A 22,482-nucleotide genomic window follows, 5' to 3' on the forward strand; every position below is an offset into this window, starting at 1 on the left:
AGGGTGATTAATTGACATTGGTCAAAAAGTATTTTTTGTTTTTGTTTCCAACCTCCATTAAATAGTAGAACAAACTATTTTTTACTGGCTTTTGATTGCAAAATTAGTTATCCATCAATTTGTTTGTAGATAGTATCCTATAGTAAATGTTCTTAATTGGCTAATATATCAGTTTTCAACCAATATATTGGATTGCAGCCGATATATAAAATATTTAATTAATTGATTAATTGATTTATATATATATATATATATATATATATATATATATATATATATATATATATATATATATATATATATATATATATATATATATATATATATAATACCAATTATTAATAGTCAAGGAGGCCGACAACTGATATTTGGAGCCGATATTCACTTTCACTAGAAGGGAAAATATTGGCATAAAAAAAATTCAAACTCCAACACAAAAAGTTCAAGGAGCCCTCAAGGTCATACATGGAGACAGAAACATATCTTAAAAAGTTAAATGAAAACTTAAACATTGAAATAGCTCCCTATTGTTTTCTACAGTCAATAAAGCTTTCCAATATTTCAACATTTCTGAAATGTTAAATTTTCACTTTTCTTAATTTTAATTTTAAACAAAAACAAAAGGTGCAAGGAGTTCCCAGGGTCGACAGCTTCGCTTATTAAGTTACCTGAAAATTTAAATAAATAGTTCCATGAAAACACGATAATAACAAGAAAAAAAAAGTTGATATATCGATACTCATTGAATGCTGTACTGTACATCGGCGGCTAATTGGCCTGCCTGATCTATCCCTAACATGTACAGCTAAATGCAACGGGATTATTTATTTATTTAAGATAATTCGTTTTGGTACATTCACACATTTTTTGCGAGTGTGAGATGTTTTAGGCAATGTGAGAGGTTTTTCATTGACTGTGTGAAGTATAAATGTTGTTTTTAGCCTTTATGGGACCTGCTTGGCACACATTCATCAAAGCTTTCTATCTGCGTCCAAATCCCCTCCAATTATTGTCACCTTATGTTGTATACATTATAGCCAGTCAGCGGGAGCCCCCTGGTGCTCTTGTCCTCGCATCTTGTTACTCGTTTGTATCCTACCAGCACCTTTGCGGGTCGCTGTTGGCTGCGCAGCCTCTTCTCTGGCTGGCGCGCATGACGCGGGAGAACACATGGGCGTGCCTGCCGTCCTGTCACAGAACAGCCAGCCTGCCTCGACAGCTCACGGCTCGCCATCACTAGCATCCCCTCGGCTCCTTCTGGAGCTCTGACATCACCTCGCATCATCGCTAAATGAGCTCAAATCGTGACCCGCCTGGAGCATCCCCACAAGGGCGTGGCACTGCGTGGACGCACGGATGTGACGGATGTGGGATCGAACGGTGGAGGAAGCTAATAATAACACGCAAATAGGATCGTTTTGGGGGGGCTTCATGATGTATAGCGTGGTAAGTAATGATGTTGACCTGGCGGGGGTGCTAGACACTATTGACTGCATGTTACCGTTAATTAGCTTTCTTTTGTTGTGAAAATGGTCTTACTTGACCCCAATCGCGAGACTAAATAAATACAGACACCTGTTTTTATATTTCCCTTCACCTTTGCATTTTCATTTCAATGTGACTGTGATACAAAGTAACGCTTTGTTTCGTTACTATCCCCTTTTGTCTCAGAGCTCCTGTTCGGGGAACCCTTCCCTCCACTGCTCCATGTCTTCCTCTGCGGATTTATCCGAAGAGGACGATTACAGCATCAAATCCGGGTCGGCATCGCCGGCACCTGGCGACACTCTGCCATGGAACCTGCCCAGGCACGAGAGATCCAAGAGGAAGATTCAGGGAGGCTCCGTGCTGGATCCGGCCGAGAGAGCGGTGCTCAGAATCGCAGGTGAGGGCAGACACACATGGCTTTATTGTGACATCTCATTAGATGTTTTTTTTTTTGGGGGGGGGGGGGGGGGGGGGGGTGACACACCCTGGGCTCATGTGTGATGGTATTTTGGATTAGGAGGATGCAGTTGTGCACTTTGATGGATACAAAGGATGGCTAGATGGATTGATGGCTATAGATGATGAGTGGATAGAAATTTGAAGCCTGATAAAGATACATGGCTCATGATCTCATTTGTAGTTTATAGTGCTCGATTTGGATTGAGACCTAGGCTCAAGTTTTTTTTTTTGCAACAAACTCATCCAACCATAGGTCTCATATATAGCCGAATGTCTTTGTAAAATGAATGCTTCACATTAAGGGGTGGCAATAGGTACACACATATCAATAATTGGGACGAATTTGAGCATTTCTGCATCTCCAGAAAAGAAAAACAAACAAACAAAAAACAAAACAAAAAAAAACAAAGTCAACGAAGGCCCACTGCACAGTCTTTAAGGGCTAAAACTAACGAACAATTATTTCAATAATTGATTAATCTGTCGATTTTTTTTTTGATTAATCAATGAATATGATTTTTTTTTTCAAAAACAGGACACTATTCTGAAACCACAGTGCTCAAACAAATGGATTATGATTCAGTTACTAGCTGGTTTGGTCTGTGATGTGAGGAAAATAGACAAAAAAAATTATTGCTTTTCAACACTTTTATTTTGGTTCATAACAAAGATAATCAGTCTGCTTTCTTGGAGGACTATATGAGAATATTTTACAACTAAAATTTTTAGCATCTGGACAATTTTAAATGGAAAAAGGTATCTAAACAACCAAATCTATCTATCTATCTATCTATCTATCTATCTATCTATCTATCTATCTATCTATCTATCTATCTATCTATCTATCTATCTATCTATCTATCTATCCCCCCTTCCTTCCTTCCTTCCTTCCTCCCTCCTTCCTTCCTTCCTTCCTTCCTTCCTTCCTTCCTTCCTTCCTTCTTTCCTTCCTTCCTTCCTTCCTTCCTTCTTAACCCTGAGAGAGAATAAAGCCAAGTCCTGTACGTTTCAAACCGGCTCAGCGACAGAGCGTCTCTACTGGACGCTGCAAAAAATGAATTTGTCATTCCAGAAAATAATGGTGTAATCTTCATTTTCTGACTGTTTCTTGAGCCCAAGTGTCGGCTGTGCAACGGTTACGCCGCCTTTCCCCCAAATACAGAGTTTGCGTGAGATTTGAACACTAAAACAAGATCCCAAATGAGACAATATGACACGCGCAAACTGACACTTTCTACAGCGCGTGCTGGTCCTCCCGCTGGTTCTCTCTCAAGCCAGTCAAGTCCGGGCAGGAAGTCGGTCTTATTGGACGAGCACGCAAGGGAGGGATGTAGGGCGTTTCCTTCTGTGCAACAACAGCGCCGATCACTCTTGAGGAGCCACCACATACACACGCGCATAGACACACGTAGAAATTACACGCGCGCACACACACATGCTGTGTCCCTGTCCGCCGCTGGTGAGCGTCCAGTGTGTCGAGGCCGTGTTATGGCTCAGCACGCCGCGCAGGGTTTTGCTCTCTCGGACGAACGGGAATACCTTCAGGCTTATGAGGACGTTTTGGAAAAATACAAAGGTAAAGTGAACAAGTGTTGATTGGCTGTGAGGAAGGTTTTAAATGTTGTCCGATTGCGGTTTGACAGCGCATTAATAAATGTCAGCATGACCCACCCACCCAAGCAGCCAGCCAGCCAGCCAGCCAGCCGCCCCCTCTCGCCTTTCTCTGTCTGCCTCTTATTCGTGCTGTCTGTGGAAAGGTGAAAATATTTCATGTATGACATCATAGGCTGAATTTCATAATGACGTTCATTTGACAATCTGGTCATATGATGAGTCTTGCTCAGATGCTGTGTGGAAGTAGTCAGTGTGGAATAAGAAGCTAGCTGCGTAATTTATTGTTCTTGAAATTTGAAATACTGTAAGCTTTTATATAGTGACAAGGACATTTTATATGTAGACATTTGTATTTCTAATCAGATCAATCTCTAACTGTTTTTTGTGAAATAGCTATACAGATTTTTTTACGTTCACTATTTTCCTGCATAATCAGCTTTCCATTGGACTGTTAAAGTGTTGCTATACACTTATTTTAGATCTAGTCGGTAAAATAGAATAGAATGCCTTTACACTTAAAATTATCCTGAAAATGATGCTTTGAGTTGGTGCACAACTAAAATATATTCTCACACACTCAAACCAAAGCATTTTAAAACAGTTATGCTTTCTGTCTAAGACAACTCTTTCTACAAGTTATATCTATAATTTTGTATTATAGATTATAATAATTATTATAGTTCATACCAATGGTAAAATGTTGTGATTAGTCTTTAAACGGCCGATCATCAATCAGTGAGTTTGGAAAAAAACCCGATGACAGATTCGATCAGAAGATGGAGCAATATCTCTATTTATCACCTTTTATATTTACACTACAGTCGACCGCCGCCATTCAAGAGGGATAAGGATGCACTGGCCCATGAATAGCGAAAAACCCACTTATAATTGACACCAATTGAAATGCAAGGGGAGAATTAACCCTCTTAATCTTCTAATTCTTCTTCTAATTAAAAAAAAAAAAAAGCTGATCCAGTCGATCAGACCAGTTTGAAGCCTGGTTGTGATAGTGTATCTGGAGTTATTGAGCAATACCCATCCCTAATATCTGATGTGTTCCATATTGCCATATTGCCATATGTATTTTCAAATTTTTAGTCTCTACACTTGATGTCTTGTGTTGAACTATATAGATTGGGAATTTTTTGTCTAAACAAGATATAATATGCGGTTTTAGTGTAGGTATTCATCTAGACAAGCGTAGTTTAGAAGATAGGCTAAAAACCTGCACACATCCAAAAAGAAGCTCATTGCGCTACAGCTTTAGTAGCGCTTCCTTTCAGGGTGGTCCACCTTTGCAGGTTTGGTCTTCTTATGAGAAAGATTCTCGAGACAATGACAGAGCACTTTTAGGCGTTTCCTCCTTGGAGATGCTGCACTGGAGTGGATGTGGTGCTGTGGATGTGGCGCACGTGAGCAGACTACATTACTGAGACAAAATCATGCACATGAGTTGTCAGGCAAGGCCAAAGGGTGGAAATACTGTGGAGCTAAAGTGAACCTGACAGCCAGGCTTCTAACTCTTGTGTCTCCTCTGCGCACTTGCGAACAAAGCGTAGCAACAAAAAAACGAAAGGATAGGATACAAAGATTCACTTATGAGTTACTTCTGTCAACTGTTCAAAGCTACCAGGGTCAGTCAGCTGCGGTATTAAACATCCCGACTACTCCAGCGAGATCATATGATATAGCATCATTAGCCGCTAGACTGCGACCGATAACAAGCTCACTTCTTTGGCTTGCTATCACATAAGCGAACACTCAGATTTGAGCATCAGTATATAGTCGACTCCCTGATGAATTTTCATTGAAGATGAACTTTATTAAGAAGGGTAAGAGATGCTTTCGTCTTTATTTTTTTCGGGCGATAATTCCAGTTTATTATTATTTTTAATAGAAAGCTGTTTTAAATGAAAGGTGTAGGAGATTAGTTTTTTTTCAAACAAACTTTTAATCCTTGGTAGGCTTTCAGCTAGTTGATATCTAATTAATTGTTAAATTTATCACAATTTATCTGATTAAGCAGAGAGAAGGCAGGCTTTAGAGATTTTATAAAGATGCCAAAGCTGCTGACTGGTAAAGTTGCTACATTCTTAATGTTAATCCTTTCCATCGATGTGTTAGAAAATACACCTTTTTTGTTGATTTACAAAACCTTATTTCTTATTCCAATGTTTGGATAGCACATCCGATCCGTCTTACAGTTTTAAGTAGGGATGCGCGCTAATATCGGTGGCCAATAATTATCGCAATTATCGACCAATTTGACGTCATACAGCTAAACCAGATAATGAAGAAATCTGACAACAATAATAGACTTGCGTTGGTCCAGTTTGTGGCTCAAGTTGTGGCCAACTCCTCACCCCTCCCCTCTCCTATGATGGTGTTGCATATTTGTGACATCATAATGCGAACGACTTCGTGTTCACAGAAGATTCATCATGGCAACATGGCAGTCGCCAGCGTGGCTTTCTTTACTGTGTCTCCCCTCACGTTTTTTTGTTGCATTTTTAAAACATGACTGTTTTTTTTGGGGGGGGGGGGGGGGACTCAAAATGAGTTACTTTGAAGCAGAGATAATCAGTAAAATTTTGTACATGTTAGACTTATAGTAAGACCTGAAAGTATATTTGTATTCAAGTTAATTTTGCAAACAATTATCGGTTTACTTATCGGTTATCGACGTCGGCACTTTCTAAATGAATGGTTTATCGATATCATAAAACTAGCATTATCGTGCATTCCTAGTTTTAAGGTTGGTGGTTCGAAGCCAGACTCCTTTTTGCGTGGTGTTCTCCATTTGCTTGTGTGAGTTTCCCCCTCACATTCCAAAAACATGTTTCTTAGACTTAGATGAAATGAAAACTAAAAATTGTCCAGAGGTGAATGTGAGCCTGAATTCTTTGTTGGGTTGATTATTATTAAAATACAATAAGCATACTGTTTAAATGATCACATTTTTGACAGTGTCAATCAAAAGTCACCAAGGCAGCTTTTTACAGTCTGGAAAGAATTTGGCTTTAATTCTTGTTGTTATGATGAGCTCAAGCCTCAAGCTTCTCCCCATGTGATGAGAAGACTAGAAAAAGAACACATTCCCATAGCAAAATCACAACACAAGCACAAAGACAAGCCAACAGCTAGAGGGCTAAACTATGAAGCAGACGTTTTTTATACCTCCATATCTAATTATCCGATGATTATAGACTTCAGTAGTTGCAGATTTATATATACTGACCACCATTTTTATGACCTCATCACAAACAGAAAGAGGTACATGACTTATAATTACACAGAAAAATATGTACACAACCACTTTTCAGAATGTATTACCATCCAAATTTGGAATAGTAAAAGAAATGAGAGTTCACAGTTCAAATGTGACTTGATTTTGCATAGCAGAACACACATGGGGCGAGGTGTGTTGCTGCAAGAATGCCTCACTAATTAGGTATTAGAGGTAATAATACACTTAACTACTCTGGTCACACTGCAATTCAGCGGTCGCTATACAATAGTCTAGAATTCTTGTGGAATTAGAGGAAGGCAGCATTTCTTAGGTACATATAAGTGTGCACAGCGTTGGGCTGTGTTGGATCACACTGTTCTAGCTAAGCCTGTTTGGTAGGCCACTCAAGCGCTCAAAGTTGAAACGTTTCAATGCAGTAAATGTTTGGAGTTGAAGTTCTGAACAAATTCTGAACATGTCATTGGGTTGAAATCACCATATAGAATATTTACAAAAATTGTTAGTGCTTTATACTACCACTGCACGACACATTACCCCGAATATGCACTCCAATGGAGATGTGTTTCATCCTACACAGTAAATTTAATTCTATTTTTGAGTATATTTGACTCTATTTAGAGTGGGACCAAATAGACTCAGTTTTAGAGTAGGCTAACATTTACAGTTGAAAGAGAGTAAAATAAAGAATTAAATAAATAAATAAATAAAGGTCACTCAAGGGTTGAGGAACAAACTCACGACCTTCAGTTTTGGAAACTGCCACACTACCACCTGAGCTCTGCCCCTCTTACTGTTTGCTTATATCCAAGAGGAGAACAAAAACATTGCTTTTGGTATCTTGGAGATAGGAAGATTCCAGCTGACACGGGCAATATACTAACACACAGCAGGAGCTGCGTGGCTCAGGGAGTAGATTGCTGAAGATCGCGAGTTGTTTCCTCAACCCATGATTGATTTTCCTAAAATACTTTATTTTACTCTCTTCCAAGTGTAAATATTACTCTAAAATGGAGTCTATTTGGTCCCACTCTAAATATAGTCAAATTTACTCTACAGAATTTACTGTGTATGCAAAAAAAAGTGTGTTTAATGCCTTGCTCACAGGCACATTGCCAGTGCTTAAGCCAGAACTATCCAGAAGTTAGTTTGGTTATATATTTTTTGTCAGTCTCTCATGTGACAGGCCTGATGATGTTACCTGTCAGCCACTTCCCGGCTGCACCTTCCATTTTCAACTATCCAAGTGTTCTCCAACTGGAGCCCTTAACCAGTAGCTTCCAGGCCTTCCACCCATTTTGCCATTTTTTTGAAGATCATAGATTGATATTCGTAGTTTATGCTTGTACACCTCCTCTCTTAGTGTGCTGAGAGCTCAGCTCTATGAGCACTACCTGTTTGGTACCCTTAGACCAGAAGACCATATCTCATCTTGTATGGGCTTGTATCCTCTGGGAATTTCTTCAGGTCGTCCTGCAACTTCCAGTCATTCGTTGAGCTTAAAATGCCTTCGCTCTTCCATGTTGCATCAGTCTTTCCTGGCTTGACAAAGTTGATAAAGTGGGGCCCAGTGGAAAGTTATTTTGGCTTTCCCCTTGCCTGTTATACCCTCTCTGCCAACTGAGCCAGGATCTTATCTGGACGCCACCGGAATTTCCCGTCTGCTAGGCTTGATTGGCAAGATGAGCAGACATGCTCAATGCTAGCAGTCTTGCCGCAGAGCATGCAACTGGGACTCTCTTGCCACCCCCATGTGTGGAGGTTTGATGGAGTCGGTAGGACATCAACAAGAAGTTTAGCAAATGTTCTTCAATGCTCCAGATTTTCTCAATTGCTCCCTCCAACCTTGACATTCTGATTACTGTATTTCCTCCTCAGCCTTCCGGATCTTTCTTTGCACCATGCTTCTTTCTTCCTTTGGGTCAGTTTTCCCCCAGCTTGTTTTCATTTCATTTTCGTTTATTTATTTATACAGCTACTGTGTTCTACACAGCTGAGTAACATTTCAACAATTCTCATTGAAACATGAATTAAAATCACTCACCTTTTGGCGAAATTCGCGACACCGTTTTGAAACCAAAATAGGTGACCTACGTGAATCATGGAGATCCGATGGAAAAATAATTTGGGCGTAGGGTGTATAGGGTTGGTAGTCTTAAGAATGTATTGGAGCCGGGACTAACATTCAGATTTAACTGTAGTTTTACCTTCGCTGCCGTATAATAATTGTGGACATTATATTACAGTACAACTTGACAAGTTCTATCAACTTTCATCGCACTTTCAACATCTCAAACGAGATTGTTGTCGGGTCTGACAGACGCCTTTGGTGACAGTGGGAACGTAAACAAAGCGGGGGCTCCCGAGCTAATGGCTAATGACTATGCTAAGAAGCAATCGCTCAAACCTCAGTTGCTGAGCTAAAACCCGTTCCATAGAACACACATCTAGTGAATTGGGAATTACACCTAGTGGAAATTGCTATGTTCGGGTCTGGTTTGCATTTTATTAATCACGGAAACCTGGCTAAATGCTCAGATTCCCGATGCTTCGTTGTTCTTGAGGCTTACCACGATCGCTGCTAGTCTTGTAATAATATACTTGTTGGCCTATAATGTGTTTTGTGCATTGAAAATGTCTTCACATGAAAATGGCCCGTAGCCCTAAGATGTTTGGGTCCAGCCATCAATTGAAAATATTTGTGTAACGTGAAATGTCAGTGCTAAGTAAATAATCGTTATGTGATTGATTTATTCTTTGAAGCATTAATGTTAAATATATGTAAAACACACTCCCACTGTAACTGTAATTGGAGAGCAAACAAAGGGACTGGAAGTCCACAGGTTTATTTTATTAATAAGAAAAAGGAGACATCTTGGCTCTACCATGCGTCACGATTACGCGTACAAGTCCACGCCATCAAATATACTGATAGCCAAACAAAAAAGTGCTGCATAGGCATGACAAAACCAAGGAGGCGCCACCTTGTGGCATGATGCCATACTGCGGATTGTTACACCACATGCAGCCTGTTGTAATTTTCCTGACAGAATTTTAAGAATATTAAAGTTCAAATGAAGTTTGACGAAAGTGAAAGCATGTTTTTTTGAGGGGTTGAAATTTTTTTGCACTGTCACTTCTTTTGTCCATACTCTTGGGCGTCGCCCTGCCCATCCCCTCTTGCTCCATGTCGACTTCCCTACTCATCACATTCAAACGACCCACTGAGCGGCCCACCCACCCGTCATTCTCTCTCCATGGAGACGGACTGTTATCGCACAAAAGACACTTTGTTTTTATGGGAGCAGCATACAAGTTCGAGAAACTTGTTCATGTGTCAAGTTGATAGTGGTGGTTGGTGTCTGACACTCCTTTTGACTGTGTATTTGACATTTAAACACCAGGGAGCCGCACTTTGAAAATGCTCTTTCCTGCTCAACAGTATAGTTGAGTTGGCCAGTGACCCTGTAATCATTTTGTTCACATGTAAAAGGTGCTCAATACATTTGAACATGTTTATGTAGATTTTTAATCATGACCACACATTGACTAATTTTCAGTGGGCATATAAGTACACCGCATTTATGACTTATTTTATACAGCACACTCTTCAGAATGACCAATTTACATTTCAGCTGGTGCTCAGTAATCGTCCGATCTAAAGCTTTCTTTGAAATTCATTTATATGGCTCCTTCCTGCTTCATTTGACAAGATTACCAAAGAAGAGACGCCCTTAGATCAGTGTATGCATTGTATGGCTGAGCTCTACAATGTTACATGCCATCTGATTTAATGTTACAAGGTTAAACACGCTCATGGTCCGTATTCAGATAAGTCTGAGTGCCCTAAACACTTCTCCAATGAGCTGTAAAAACTGAGCATCATATCTTTATTTGAAATGTTTACCAGGCCACGTCAAACACATTTATTATTATTCTCTCAGAACTGCTTAGGAATTATGTCTCTTTTTTTTTTTTTACATCGTTAATCTTTAAATATATGTTTTTATTTATATAAATGCTAAAAAATGGTGGTATTGATTTATAATTGTGAACTTTACCGGCAATGTGGTCATATGCAGTTGCGTCATGCTTGTTGTATTTATATGCTGTCATGGTGACGAGGAGGAGAGCCGGACTCCCATGTACCGCTCTGTTCAACTTCTCTCACATGACATCATCTGTTCCGACTGACTCACGAGCTGCAGCCAAAGCAGCCTTCCGGTCCGGCAAGCGCCGCCCTTCTCCGCTTTTGTTTTTTTTTCATCATCTGCTTGTAGTATACATTGTCATGTACTGTTGACTTGACACACTCTGTAAAGTCTGCCCTGAAAGCTCAGAACCTGTTTCCGCCGTTCAAGTGTTATTCTGTTACATATTTGTCCCGCTGCCTTGCCCCTTGTGGAGAAAGCCGTCTGTTATTGTCACTCGGCAAGAATGACAAAAATGCGTCATCTTGTCTGTATATTTGTTTACAGCTTAGAAGGATGTCATGATGACAACATTCCTCTTAAATTGATGTGGAGGAGGAAGGCATTTTGAGTTGGCTCATCATCCTTCAGTGGCGGCAGTGTTATATTTAGCAATGTATATTTAAGGTCTCCTACATGCATGTAAATGAAGGCTGTGTAACTTGTTTCGCTGTTCAATATGGGAAATAACTGATGGAAACTGTTAAGAAAAAGGCAAGCCCTTCAAATGGGCCTGGACTTTGCTTTGTGCACAGGAAAGAAGAACCTTCTTTGAATTGCCCTCACGAAGTTGAATACATACAATTATACAAAATGAGTAAGTAAGTAGTCTTAGAACAAATAGTGCAATTTACCACAATGTCCTCAGTAGGCAAGGCAAGTTTATTTGTGTAACACATTTCATACACAAGGCAACTCAATGTGCTTTACATAAGGAAAGGAAACACTTATCAACAAACAAACAAAAATTCAGAGCAAAAAGAGAAAACAAAAGTAGGTTACAAAATTTGCTAAAAGAGCATAGGTTGACATTGTTAAAACATTAGACAGCAAACTTTAAAAACATTTAGCGTGAGGAAGTTAAAATAAATAAATAAATACAAAATTAATAACAAAATCAATCTGGATTTAAAAACATTTACACTTGGGGCTGACTTCACTTCTGTGGGCAGCTTGTTCCATTTGTGTGCAGCATAACAGCTAAATGCAGCTTCACTATATTTACTTCAAACTCTGGGTTCCACTAGTTGGCCCAAGTCTGTAGATCTCAGAGTCCTGCTGGGTTTGTATTCAATCAGCATTTCTTGAATAATTTCAGGGCCCAAACCGTTCAGTGATTTATAGACCTGTAGCAGATTTTTGAAATGTATTCTACAGCCGACTGGGAGCCAATGTAAAACCTTAAGGACTGGAGTGATATGTTCGGATCTCTTTGTTTTGGTCAGAACTCGAGCTGCAGCGGTCTGAATGAGCTGCAATTGTCTGATGTTCTTTTGAGAGAGTCCAGTCCGCTACAGAAGACCGCTACAGTAATTGAGTCTGCTGGAGATAAAAGCATGGATAAGCTTCACTTGGTCTGCTTGGAGCATACAGTCCTTCAGTCTAGATATGTTTTTCAGTTGGTAAAAGGCTGTCTGAGTGATTGATTTGATATGATCGCTGAAAATCAGGTCTGAGTCTATTAGCACCCCAAGATTTCGAACTGGTGTCTCAAGCAATCCTCTTTTCTTTATTGCCAAAAACAATGACCTCAGTTTTGTTTTCATTTAGCTGAAGGAAATTTTGGTTCATCTAGTTGTTAATTTGCTCTAGTGAGTGACACAATACGTTTATTTAACTGCTGTCATTTGGGGTCATTGATAAATACAGTTATGTGTCATCTGCATAACTATGATAGTCAACATTGGCGTTCTGAAGCATTTTACCCAAAGGTAACATATACAGACTGAACAACAGGGGTCCAAGGACTGACCCTTGAGGGACCCCATGGCCATTTGTTCAGATTCAAGATTTCCAATGGTCACAAAGTAACTCCTTTCCTCCAAAGTAGGACCTGAACTATTTTAGGATTTTTCCATTTAACCCCACCCAAGTTTCCAGTCTGTCCAACAGTATATTATGATCAATCCAACAAGACGAGCACCGATACCTTCCCTGCATCAGTGCTCAATCTTATATCATTTTGTACTTTAATCAGAGCTGTTTCTGTACTGTGATGAGGTCGGAAACCTTACTGGAATTTATCAAAAAGTCAGTTTGAGCTCAAGAAATTGCCGAGTTGATTAAAAAACACTTTTTCAACAATTTTGGTTAAGAAGGGAAGGTTTGGTCTATTTTGCTAGCAGGGAGATATCCAGCATTCTCTTTTTTAGGATGGGCTGGATGGTGGCTACTTTAAGAGATTCAGGAAACTCGCCTGATTCAAGTGAGCAGTTGATTATTTGCTGTAAATCAATTTGAACAGATTTCACAATAGTTTTGAAAAAGCCAGAAGGGATTGAGTCAAGACAGCTCGTGGAAGGTTACAATTGCTGAACCAAGTCTTTTATAGTATTTTTATCCACTAAGTCAAATTCTGTCATGGTTAATGAATTATTCCTCAGTGATTTTAAGTGCTGCATCATTTTGTCATTTTGCTGGTTTGTGACAATGTTTGACCTGATGGCTTGTACGTAAAAAAAAAAAAAAAAAAACTAAAATAGCAGGCAAATTCATTGCATTTATCTGTTGAGAGGAGTTCTGGCGCTGTTTGATTTGGGGGATTTATGAGTTTGTTGACCACGGCAAATAGGATGCGTGTATTGTTGAGGTTCTTAATAATGATTTCAGAAAGTGTTGTTGTCTAGCTATTACTAGCTCTTTGGTAAAATTGCAAAGACATTGTCTGTACGGGTCAAAATGAACTTGGAGTTCAGTTTTTCTCTACTTTTGCGCTGCTTTTCTGCACTTTGGTTTCAAAGTCATTGCGTTGGTAGCACACCTTCAAGGTGTTTTAGGTCGGGATGAAATGGTCTTAGTTTTAATAGGAGCAATAGCATCCAGAACATTTGAGATTTTTTAGGTAAATTCATCCAAAAGTTCATCAACAATCTCTGCATTGACAGTTGGTGATGCAGCCAATAATTCCATAAACATACTGTTTATGTTCTCATTCATATACCTTTAAAAAAAGAAAAAAATTGGGACAGTGGTTGTCTGAACTTCTGGGATTGTTTGTACTTTAAAGAACAAACAGAAATTATCTGAAATATCCAGATCTTTCAACTCAACAGATAAAATGTCAAGATGATGAGATCAAGAATGTGACCTTGATTGTGTGTTGATTGTGAGAGACCAAAAGTATCAAGTATGGTACAAAATTCCTTGGTATTTTTGTCCAAGTTGTTGTCAACATGAATGTTTAAATCTCCATTTATGACCAGATTACTGACAGCAGTAGACTGTTACCAACCGTGGAAAAAAAATCCACATCATGTATAATATTTGGGTTTGTTTTTGTATATCTGTTTGTTAGGTAACCGGGCTACTTCCTGGTTCATGGAGCTAGACAGGCTGCATCATAATGATTCCAGGAGTTCGATGGTTCCATTGATCTCATAGATATTTATCCAAGTTTAATGGGATGCCTTTTCCACCCTCTACAATCTCATGTGGAAATCAAGTTTTATGTACTTAGTGTAATACCTACTATGTTCAAATCACTGCTGTGACAAAGGTCATTAAAACAACAAAGCCAGAGGATCCCTAAGAATTTTAAACTGTACTTTGTATTAATTAAAATTACGCTTTATATCAAGTAAAGTCTTTTTGGATTAAGAGCGCAGCCGACATACAAAGACTGAAATAAAATCCACAACAAACTCATCATGTTGGCTGCATGAATGGAAATGGCAGTGTGCCTTTGCAGGGGGGAGCATGGTTTAGGGTTGTAGTTATTTATAGCAACTCACATGTGCTTTGCTGAGGTCTACAAATAAGTGTGGCGCTCTCATGGCCGCATGTTTGAGCGCTTTGGTGGACTCATTAACGCGAGGGGCCACCGGGTGTAGACATGGACAAAGCACACCCACTCATTCATGTGACATTTGCAGGACATGACAGTGAGAAAATAACACTTCCTGTCACGTTACATAATATAGATCTTTGTTGCCTTTTATGATAGTTTTTGCTTTAGTCCACTTTAACTTAATTTAAAGGTGGTGTGTGTTCTGTCAAGATCAACCCACTGAGGTTAGAAGTTGTCTTTTAACATGTCTGAACAACCAATAGTGGGAGATGACATGGAAACCGGTTCCACAACAGAGAGAAAAGAGACAACATATTCATCTGTCCATCCATGTTGTTTACTGCGTAACCTCACGAGGGTCATCATTTGTAAGTTGGAGCCTCTCCCAACTGACTTTGGGTGAATTACTACTGAAAATTTAGATCATGTTTTCTTCCTCGTAAGATCCTGAAGATGGCACCCTCATATCAATTTCCCCTCAATATTTTATACAGAATATATGCTAATCTCGAAAAATGTGATGGATGCAGCCTGACATTGGATGAAGCAGAAACAATCATGTTTGCTTTGTGAAAGCCAGTCATCCATTGCTGACCTTGTCTGTGCGTAGTAAGAGGATGACGCTGCGTTTCCTGGAAGACTTTTCCAGCCGATCTATATTTATTGATTAATTCATGGGGTGATCACAGGCTTTGTGGGGAAGAGGCGTAACATGGTGTCATCCTGCTGTGGATTCACACTGGCAGTAACACTGTTTGTTTAATTACATCATACTTAAGAGAAAGACAGACTACTTTCCTTACCTTTGGATGCTCTTATTGATTTTGTTTTCTGTCTGAGTGATATGATCGTTTGTTCTGACCTCACATTTTGACATGGAAGCCTGGTACACATGTTGCGGCCCTCATGCAAAGAAATAGTCACATCAAGCCAATTTTCAGAAGTGTTTTCCGGCAATGCTGTTATTGGATTAGCTGAATCTTAGAATCTGCAGAGTTGACTCACAGAGCCTCAAGATCTATAGAAAGATGTATGCATTTTTAGAAATATGATTTTTTTGTATTTTGAATAGTCACCAATCTTAAAAGCCAACCATCTTTCAATGTAAGCAAATGGCTGATGGTCAGTCAAGCCATCCCAGTGTAACGTTGAATGATAATGAGCGGAACAATAGTCAATAAATATGTTTTAAATATAATTATGTAATAATTAAAACGTTTCACTTCCACACTCTTTATGTTGCACATAAGCGTGCAAAAGGATGGAATATTTATGGTGAACTATTAGAAAACTTGACTGATTAGATATATGTTGTATTTGAGGAATATGCATTACATCAGAGAGGGCGGCCATTTTGCCACTTGCTGTCGACTGAAAAGGGCATCACAGTTGTTCAGCACTCAAGTAAGAAGGGCCAATCACGGCTCACCTGTTTTCTGAGTTTGGTCACGTGACAGTCACAAACTGTGCTGTGATTGGTCGTTACCTGAGCCCCGAGTAGCTGTGATGTCATTTTCAGGTGACAGCAAGTAGCAAAATGGCCACCCCCTAACTCTGAATCAGATAAAAGTGGGTGGATTTTGTTGCTTAATTCATATTCCACAACCAAAAATATTAATCAGAATACTCTGTTTAGAATAGTGGGGCTGCATAGAACATATTATAAAGACAACTTTTGGGTTGTCTTCCTCTTTAAGCAATATACTTATATGCGTTGAAAAAAACAATATACAAAATTATTTTTACAATTTCATTCTATGTTTTTTGTTCAAGACCAGATATTTGTATCACGACAGAGCATAATATAACTTACACCCTCTTCCACAGTGCAATAACTTAAAGGTCTCGTTATTCAACTTTTCAACATACCAAAATAGTTCTCAAATGTGTAAAAGGCATGTCTGTGACATGCATTCGTCAAAATTGACTTTGGATCTAATATTTTTGCTGTCCCTAAATCAGCCAAAAAACGCTCTACTCAAAACAGCCTGTTTTAGGGGTGTGTCACTTTTATGTAAATAGCTGCACCAGGCCACGCCTCGGCCATACACTTCTCTCTTGAAGGAGCAGTGATTTCGGTCATGGTAGCCATGTGCTAATGTTGTGAATGGAATGGACTGGCCGTGGGAGCAGAAGAAAAGAAAAATACAGACATGTCTTTTACACATTTTAAAACTATTTTAATATGTGGAAAAGTGGCATAATGTTTTACCATAAGAAAAAGTAGCATAACGTTACTACTACTGTATGTTGTAGTGTTAGTTTGTGATTGTTTAGGCAATGGTTATTTTGCCGTAACCGGCAAATCTCCCGTGTTATTTTGCCGTAACCGGCAAATCTCCCGTGTTATTTTGCCGTGAATGTCTCCAATTTGCCGTGAATGCTTGTAGACAATTACAAGCGGTTATGAATAACACAAATGTGCACATTTAGGCCACTGCGCGGTCACAACGTGCAAGCCGTCCCGTCAAGACCACTTAGCGTCCGGTTAGCATCACAAAGTCATGTCAACTAGGTGGCGAGTTGCCAGTCACGGCAAATTAACCACCGCGGATTGTATCTTGACAAAACAATACGCAACCGCTTCATATTATCCAACCACCGTCTGCTTTATCATATATGACCTCTTGTAACCAAACAACCTCCACTCAACAAATGTAGCTCCCAATTTAGGCACTAAAAATACACTAGTAATATGGTAGAAGGTGCACATCTCTTATTGGAAAGAATAGGAAGGAAGGCTAAATCAAAAATGTTAACCTTATATCTTTCCCGTTTGCAGTCGCGTCACACTGTTGGGACCGATTCATTATGTTTAAACGTGTTGCAAATCCAGCTGTGAACAGGCTTTCACTAACAAAACAGTCCTTTGAGAAATGATGTCAGTACACGTCCTTCAAAAATAAAATTAATCCACTGTCTTCTCAAAACTTCTTAAAACCATTATTGCACCATTTGGGATTTTGTTGCCTTGGATGTGTTCAATGTTTTGTGAGTCTTGGCATCTGCACAATGGAGATGTTGATGAGCACATCTGTATTGGTTAAGGTTTCTTAGATAAGATCTCACTCATCAAGTGAGCCAATCATGCTACATTGTTTTGTCAGTGTCTTTTGTGCCTCTCTCACTTACTTGGAAGGAACCACTCTAAAATACACTGGACTTTTCTTCTTTTCCTTCCAAGAAGAAGCATTCATTCCCTCCGCGGCTGGATAAACAGTAAACTCAGCTTAAAATAGTGAGTCGCCATGGAAAACCTGACAGGACTCGTTTGGGATGCCGAGGCTGGTAGGTAGGAAGGCAGGAGGAGAAAACCCAGGCAGCCTCCTCAGTCGCTCATCCACATGGTACGAGAAGAAACACGATTCCTTTGATGGTCCTCTGGAGCTGGTAGAGAAGATGAAGTACCTGCTTGAAACCGACAGGGAACTCGGGGCTCACCTGGTAACGCTAATGTGTTGCATGGGTTAGTATTTTTCTCCCACTTGCTTCTGCTTAATAGTAGCTAATGTAACTGCACTTATAATTAGTTTTTAATTTGCGTTTTAGATTTTAATGTGTTGTGATCAGGTGGTATGATACACAGTGTTGCAATAAGCTGTTGCTGTTTTGGACCTTGCCTCTCATACTCTTGAGTAATCATCATTGGGTGTGATCTTTTTGGCAGCCACTGAGTGTAAATTAGAGCGGCTGTGACGGGAACCATCTTAATTAATCCAGAATGTGGTTTAGAGACTGAATTGCATCTGGGTGTTACACTTATTTGGAAAAACAACACTTTTGTTTCCCTGATTTGCATACAAGACACATGTCACTATGGAGATCATGTTGCAATGGGGATCGGAATCCATGTGGTCAGCAAGCGTTACTCATACAGTATTCCAATTCTTTAATACAACTGTGCAACAGATGGCAGCAGAATGTGAAAGAGATTTTTTTAAAGCAGGCACAGTGTGAATTTGCAATTTTCCCATCCATCCATATGCTGCCGAGCATATTCTGTGCTGGTAGGAGTTGAAGTGGCGCCTCGTCAACTGACATTACACTACACAGCATTTCGCGCCTCTAATGCACCATATTTAGACCATTTCCTTTGCCCACTTGTGGTTTTAGATGAAGGGATGTTGTCCGTGAAGCCCTTTGAGACTAGGGCTATGTACAGTTGAGGACAAAATTATTTGCCCCCCTATGATTTTAACATGTATTTTTTTTAACAGAGCAATGGATTTTCAACGTAACATTACTGGACATACTAGTTTTATTTTTTAGAAGGTGCAATTTATTCATATACATGTACACCAAAACAGAATTAATCAAGAAAAATCCAAAACGATCTTTGACATTATTATTAGCCCCCTTTAAGAAATGACCATTTATTAAGTAATCGCAAAAACCACGTTTGTGCAGTGATGTGAAGTTCTTAAAGGTGATCAGGTGAATCAAGGGATTTCACTCAAGCTTTAAGTTTAAAAAATGGCCTAAAAGCCTCAGTATGGATCATTGAGCTGTCCGTTGAGAAATTACCATTCCGAAAACTAAAAAAATCAGTTTGGACTTGAGAAAAAGTATTATTGATGCACACAACGCAGGAGAAGGATAAACAAAGACATGAACGCATTTTCAAGTGTCAAGAACTGAGTGAGAAGTGTAATCCAGGGATTCAACGACAGACACACAGTACAGAACAAGCCTGGCAGAGGTAGGGAGCAAAAGATTTCAAAGACTCTGGAAAGAAAACTAGTGAGAGATGTGTGTAAAGACCCCAGAACAACTGCCAAGACACTAGTGAATCACTTGGCCACATCAGGAATAATTTTTTATCATTTTTTTCAGATTATACATACTGGAAGCGTGTCCTATGGTCTGATGAGACTAAACTAAGCTGTTTGGCCATAGAGACACTTCTTATGTTTGGGGAAAAAAGGGAGAGGCATATAACCCAAAGAATACCATCCCTACAGTGAAACAAGGTGGTAAGAGTATTATGCTGTGGGGATGCTTAAGTGCATCTGGAACTGCAAATATTGTCAAGGTGGAAGGAATAGTGTACAAAGAAAAATATGTGGAGATTTTGAAAGAAAACCTTAGACAGTCAGCAGTAAAAGTGGGTCTGGGTCGTAGTTTCATCCTCCAACATGACAACCATCCAAAAAATACGACTCTCTTGGTGAAGAACTATCTCCAGAAGACCAAAGTGAATGTAATTGAGGGGCCTGCACAAAGCCCTGATTTAAATCCCATTAAAAATATGTGGGGTGAGCTAAAGAAGAATGCCCATGCCATTAGGCCATCAAATCTGGAGGAGCTTGAGAGATTTGCCAAAGAAGAAAGGGCTGGGATTCTTCTAAAGAAGTGTGAGAGACCTGTTAAAAACTATAACAAACGACTGCAGGCTGTTATCCAGCAAAAAGGATGTTCAATTGACTATTAGGATCCGGAGGGCTAATAATTTTGAAGCTGGTAGTTTTTGTTGTTGTTGTGTGGAATATTTTTAATTCTGTGTCCAAACTAAAATAATGTAAGCATCTAAAATGAAGCTAGGAGAAGATGTTGCTCTGTTTAAAAGTACTTGTGAACTTCTTTAAAAACAATAACATTTTTGTAGTGTGTGTGTGTGTGTGTGTGTGTGTGTGTGCGGGGGCTAATAATTCTGTCCTCAACTGTAAGTAAATTTGACTTAACTTGAAAACAGGCTTAAACAGAGCAGAGGGAGGCTGACTGATGAGAGAGTTGTGTGTTGCCCAGTTGTCTCTGTGATGTGTAATATGGTTGTGAACAAAAAAACAAAACATGATCACAGTTTTTTTCTCTCTCACTCTTCCTCAGATGAAAGGGACAGAGTGCAAAAGAAGACATTCACAAAATGGATAAACCAGCATCTGATGAAGGTAAGAGCTAATTTGGGTTACTAAATTGTGATCATGTTGAAATGTTGTAATGGGCTCTGACATGCACAAGATTAATGCCAAGATGCTATGAAAATTTGGCTCAAGAAGTCATCAAGAATGTCTTTTGTTTGGAGTTGCTTACTGTGATGTTTCATGTGCGTGTGGAATTTAACAAAACACTACAGCAGACAGACACGCGCTGGCATGCCTCACTATCAAAGTGGATCATTTGATTTTACCAATAAATTATTTTTGATTGTTCACTGGCTTGGAATAGGGCGCTAACAAGAATAGCATCTTGTTGTTGTTAAAAAGAAAATTAGCGGTAGGTTCTGATATTGGTGGACTAGCCTAGACACCTCATGTTTTCCCATTAACATTATTCCAAAACATTCCTCCAACCAGTCTCAGGTGTTCTTCTCGTTCAAAGTCTGGTGGGATAGGGTTTAGCTCACCCCTGACTCCAATGAGGACATGCATATGAAAATCAATGGATGGATTTAAAAACACACTCATCCACAAGCTGCCTGCATTGGCCAGGAGAGTGTGCCACAACACCATCAGTAACCTTTTAGTTAACAATATTACATAATATTTGTATTTATTTTATAATGTTAAAAATGTCTGATTGTGAGAGTCGGTCAGTGTTTTCTTTTTAACTAACTCCCATGCTTTACAAATCAGAAGTGCTGAGTAAGAGTTGGGAATCTGCTGGGTTGACCCAATAGCATGTGCAGGGTGCAGGTCTATTTTGGCTCTACAGCTGTGGCTGGTATGTGAGATTACAGTGTTGAAAGCTCTGTGTGAAAGCAGGTCAGCAGGAGGCTGGTTGTAGAGGCTTGCTATTTAAGCCATCAAGGTCGCAGATACTGGCAGGAGAAGGACCCGGAAGTTGTCTAGTGGTCGGGCTCAAGTGCATAACTGACTGTTGATAATACTTGGATGGTTTAGTATGTTTCCAGTAACATTCAGAAACAGAAAGGCGGCAGTAACTCTGAAATTTAAGTTTCACATCCATCTCATCTTAACTCATATTCCACAAACACAATATTAATCAGAATAAGAACAAGAACATTTTTTGGATTGACTTGCCCTTTTCAGTTAACAAATCTCGATATACTGCTGTTGATTTGTGAATTGTTTTGAAGTTAAATTCCACTTTCCAAATGTATTGGAGCCTGTGAGGAGAATTTCTCAATTGTTTTGTTGTGTTTATTACGACACGTTTGAATTATTTATTTATTTTTAACATGTCCATGTAGGTGCGGAAGCATATAAATGACCTGTATGAAGATTTGAGAGATGGACATAACTTGATCTCGCTGCTTGAGGTCTTGTCTGGAGACAAACTGGTAAGTTGCTATTTTCAAATTTTGGAACTATTAAATCATCTTTTGACATATTTTGGAATGCTTGTATGTTTTGATGTTGAGGTTTCTCTTCTCTTCTTCTTCTGTAATTATTTATATTTTTTTAATCAATATTTTTGGACACACAAAATATTGTCACCTACATTGATTTGTAATGTTTTGTTGTGCCGTAGAACTAAATAGTGTTATGCTGTATCAACATGCAATATCAGTTATGTGTCTTATTGATGAGCTAGCAAACAAGTGCCATCTGTCTATGCAACTTATACGTCCTTGCAAAGTTTCATAGCAGTAAATTTTTTGGGCTGCCACATTATTTTTCTTTCTGCTTGGCGATGGTTACTGTATGTCCAGAGGTTGTTTTTTTTTTGCTCCCTCCAATTGGCCAATGATCTTCTTCTTCTTCTTAATGTAAATAAGTACGGCAAATAAATGTCAT

The 22,482-nt window shown here is 39.2% G+C and overlaps 1 protein-coding gene across 24 annotated transcripts in view; it reads left to right on the top strand.

Moving 5' to 3' along the window:
- Positions 1–22,482, top strand: part of dst (dystonin) — a 113,155-nt gene that overhangs the window by 4,394 nt on the left and 86,279 nt on the right. For 20 of the 24 annotated variants that reach the window (XM_077581808.1, XM_077581804.1, XM_077581806.1 and 17 more), the window contains exons 4-6: positions 1,672–1,885; positions 20,612–20,673; positions 21,936–22,025. In XM_077581808.1, coding sequence (XP_077437934.1) covers positions 1,672–1,885; positions 20,612–20,673; positions 21,936–22,025 — 366 coding nt within the window. Of the gene's footprint in view, positions 1–1,208; positions 1,447–1,671; positions 1,886–3,347; positions 3,524–14,998; positions 15,154–18,046; positions 18,252–20,611; positions 20,674–21,935; positions 22,026–22,482 lie in introns of those variants that run through there. The other 4 variants (XM_077581818.1, XM_077581821.1, XM_077581820.1 and 1 more) reach the window with 4 other exon arrangements.

Source organism: Vanacampus margaritifer, chromosome 12, assembly GCF_051991255.1.
Source record: "Vanacampus margaritifer isolate UIUO_Vmar chromosome 12, RoL_Vmar_1.0, whole genome shotgun sequence".
Lineage (NCBI taxonomy): Eukaryota > Metazoa > Chordata > Actinopteri > Syngnathiformes > Syngnathidae > Vanacampus > Vanacampus margaritifer.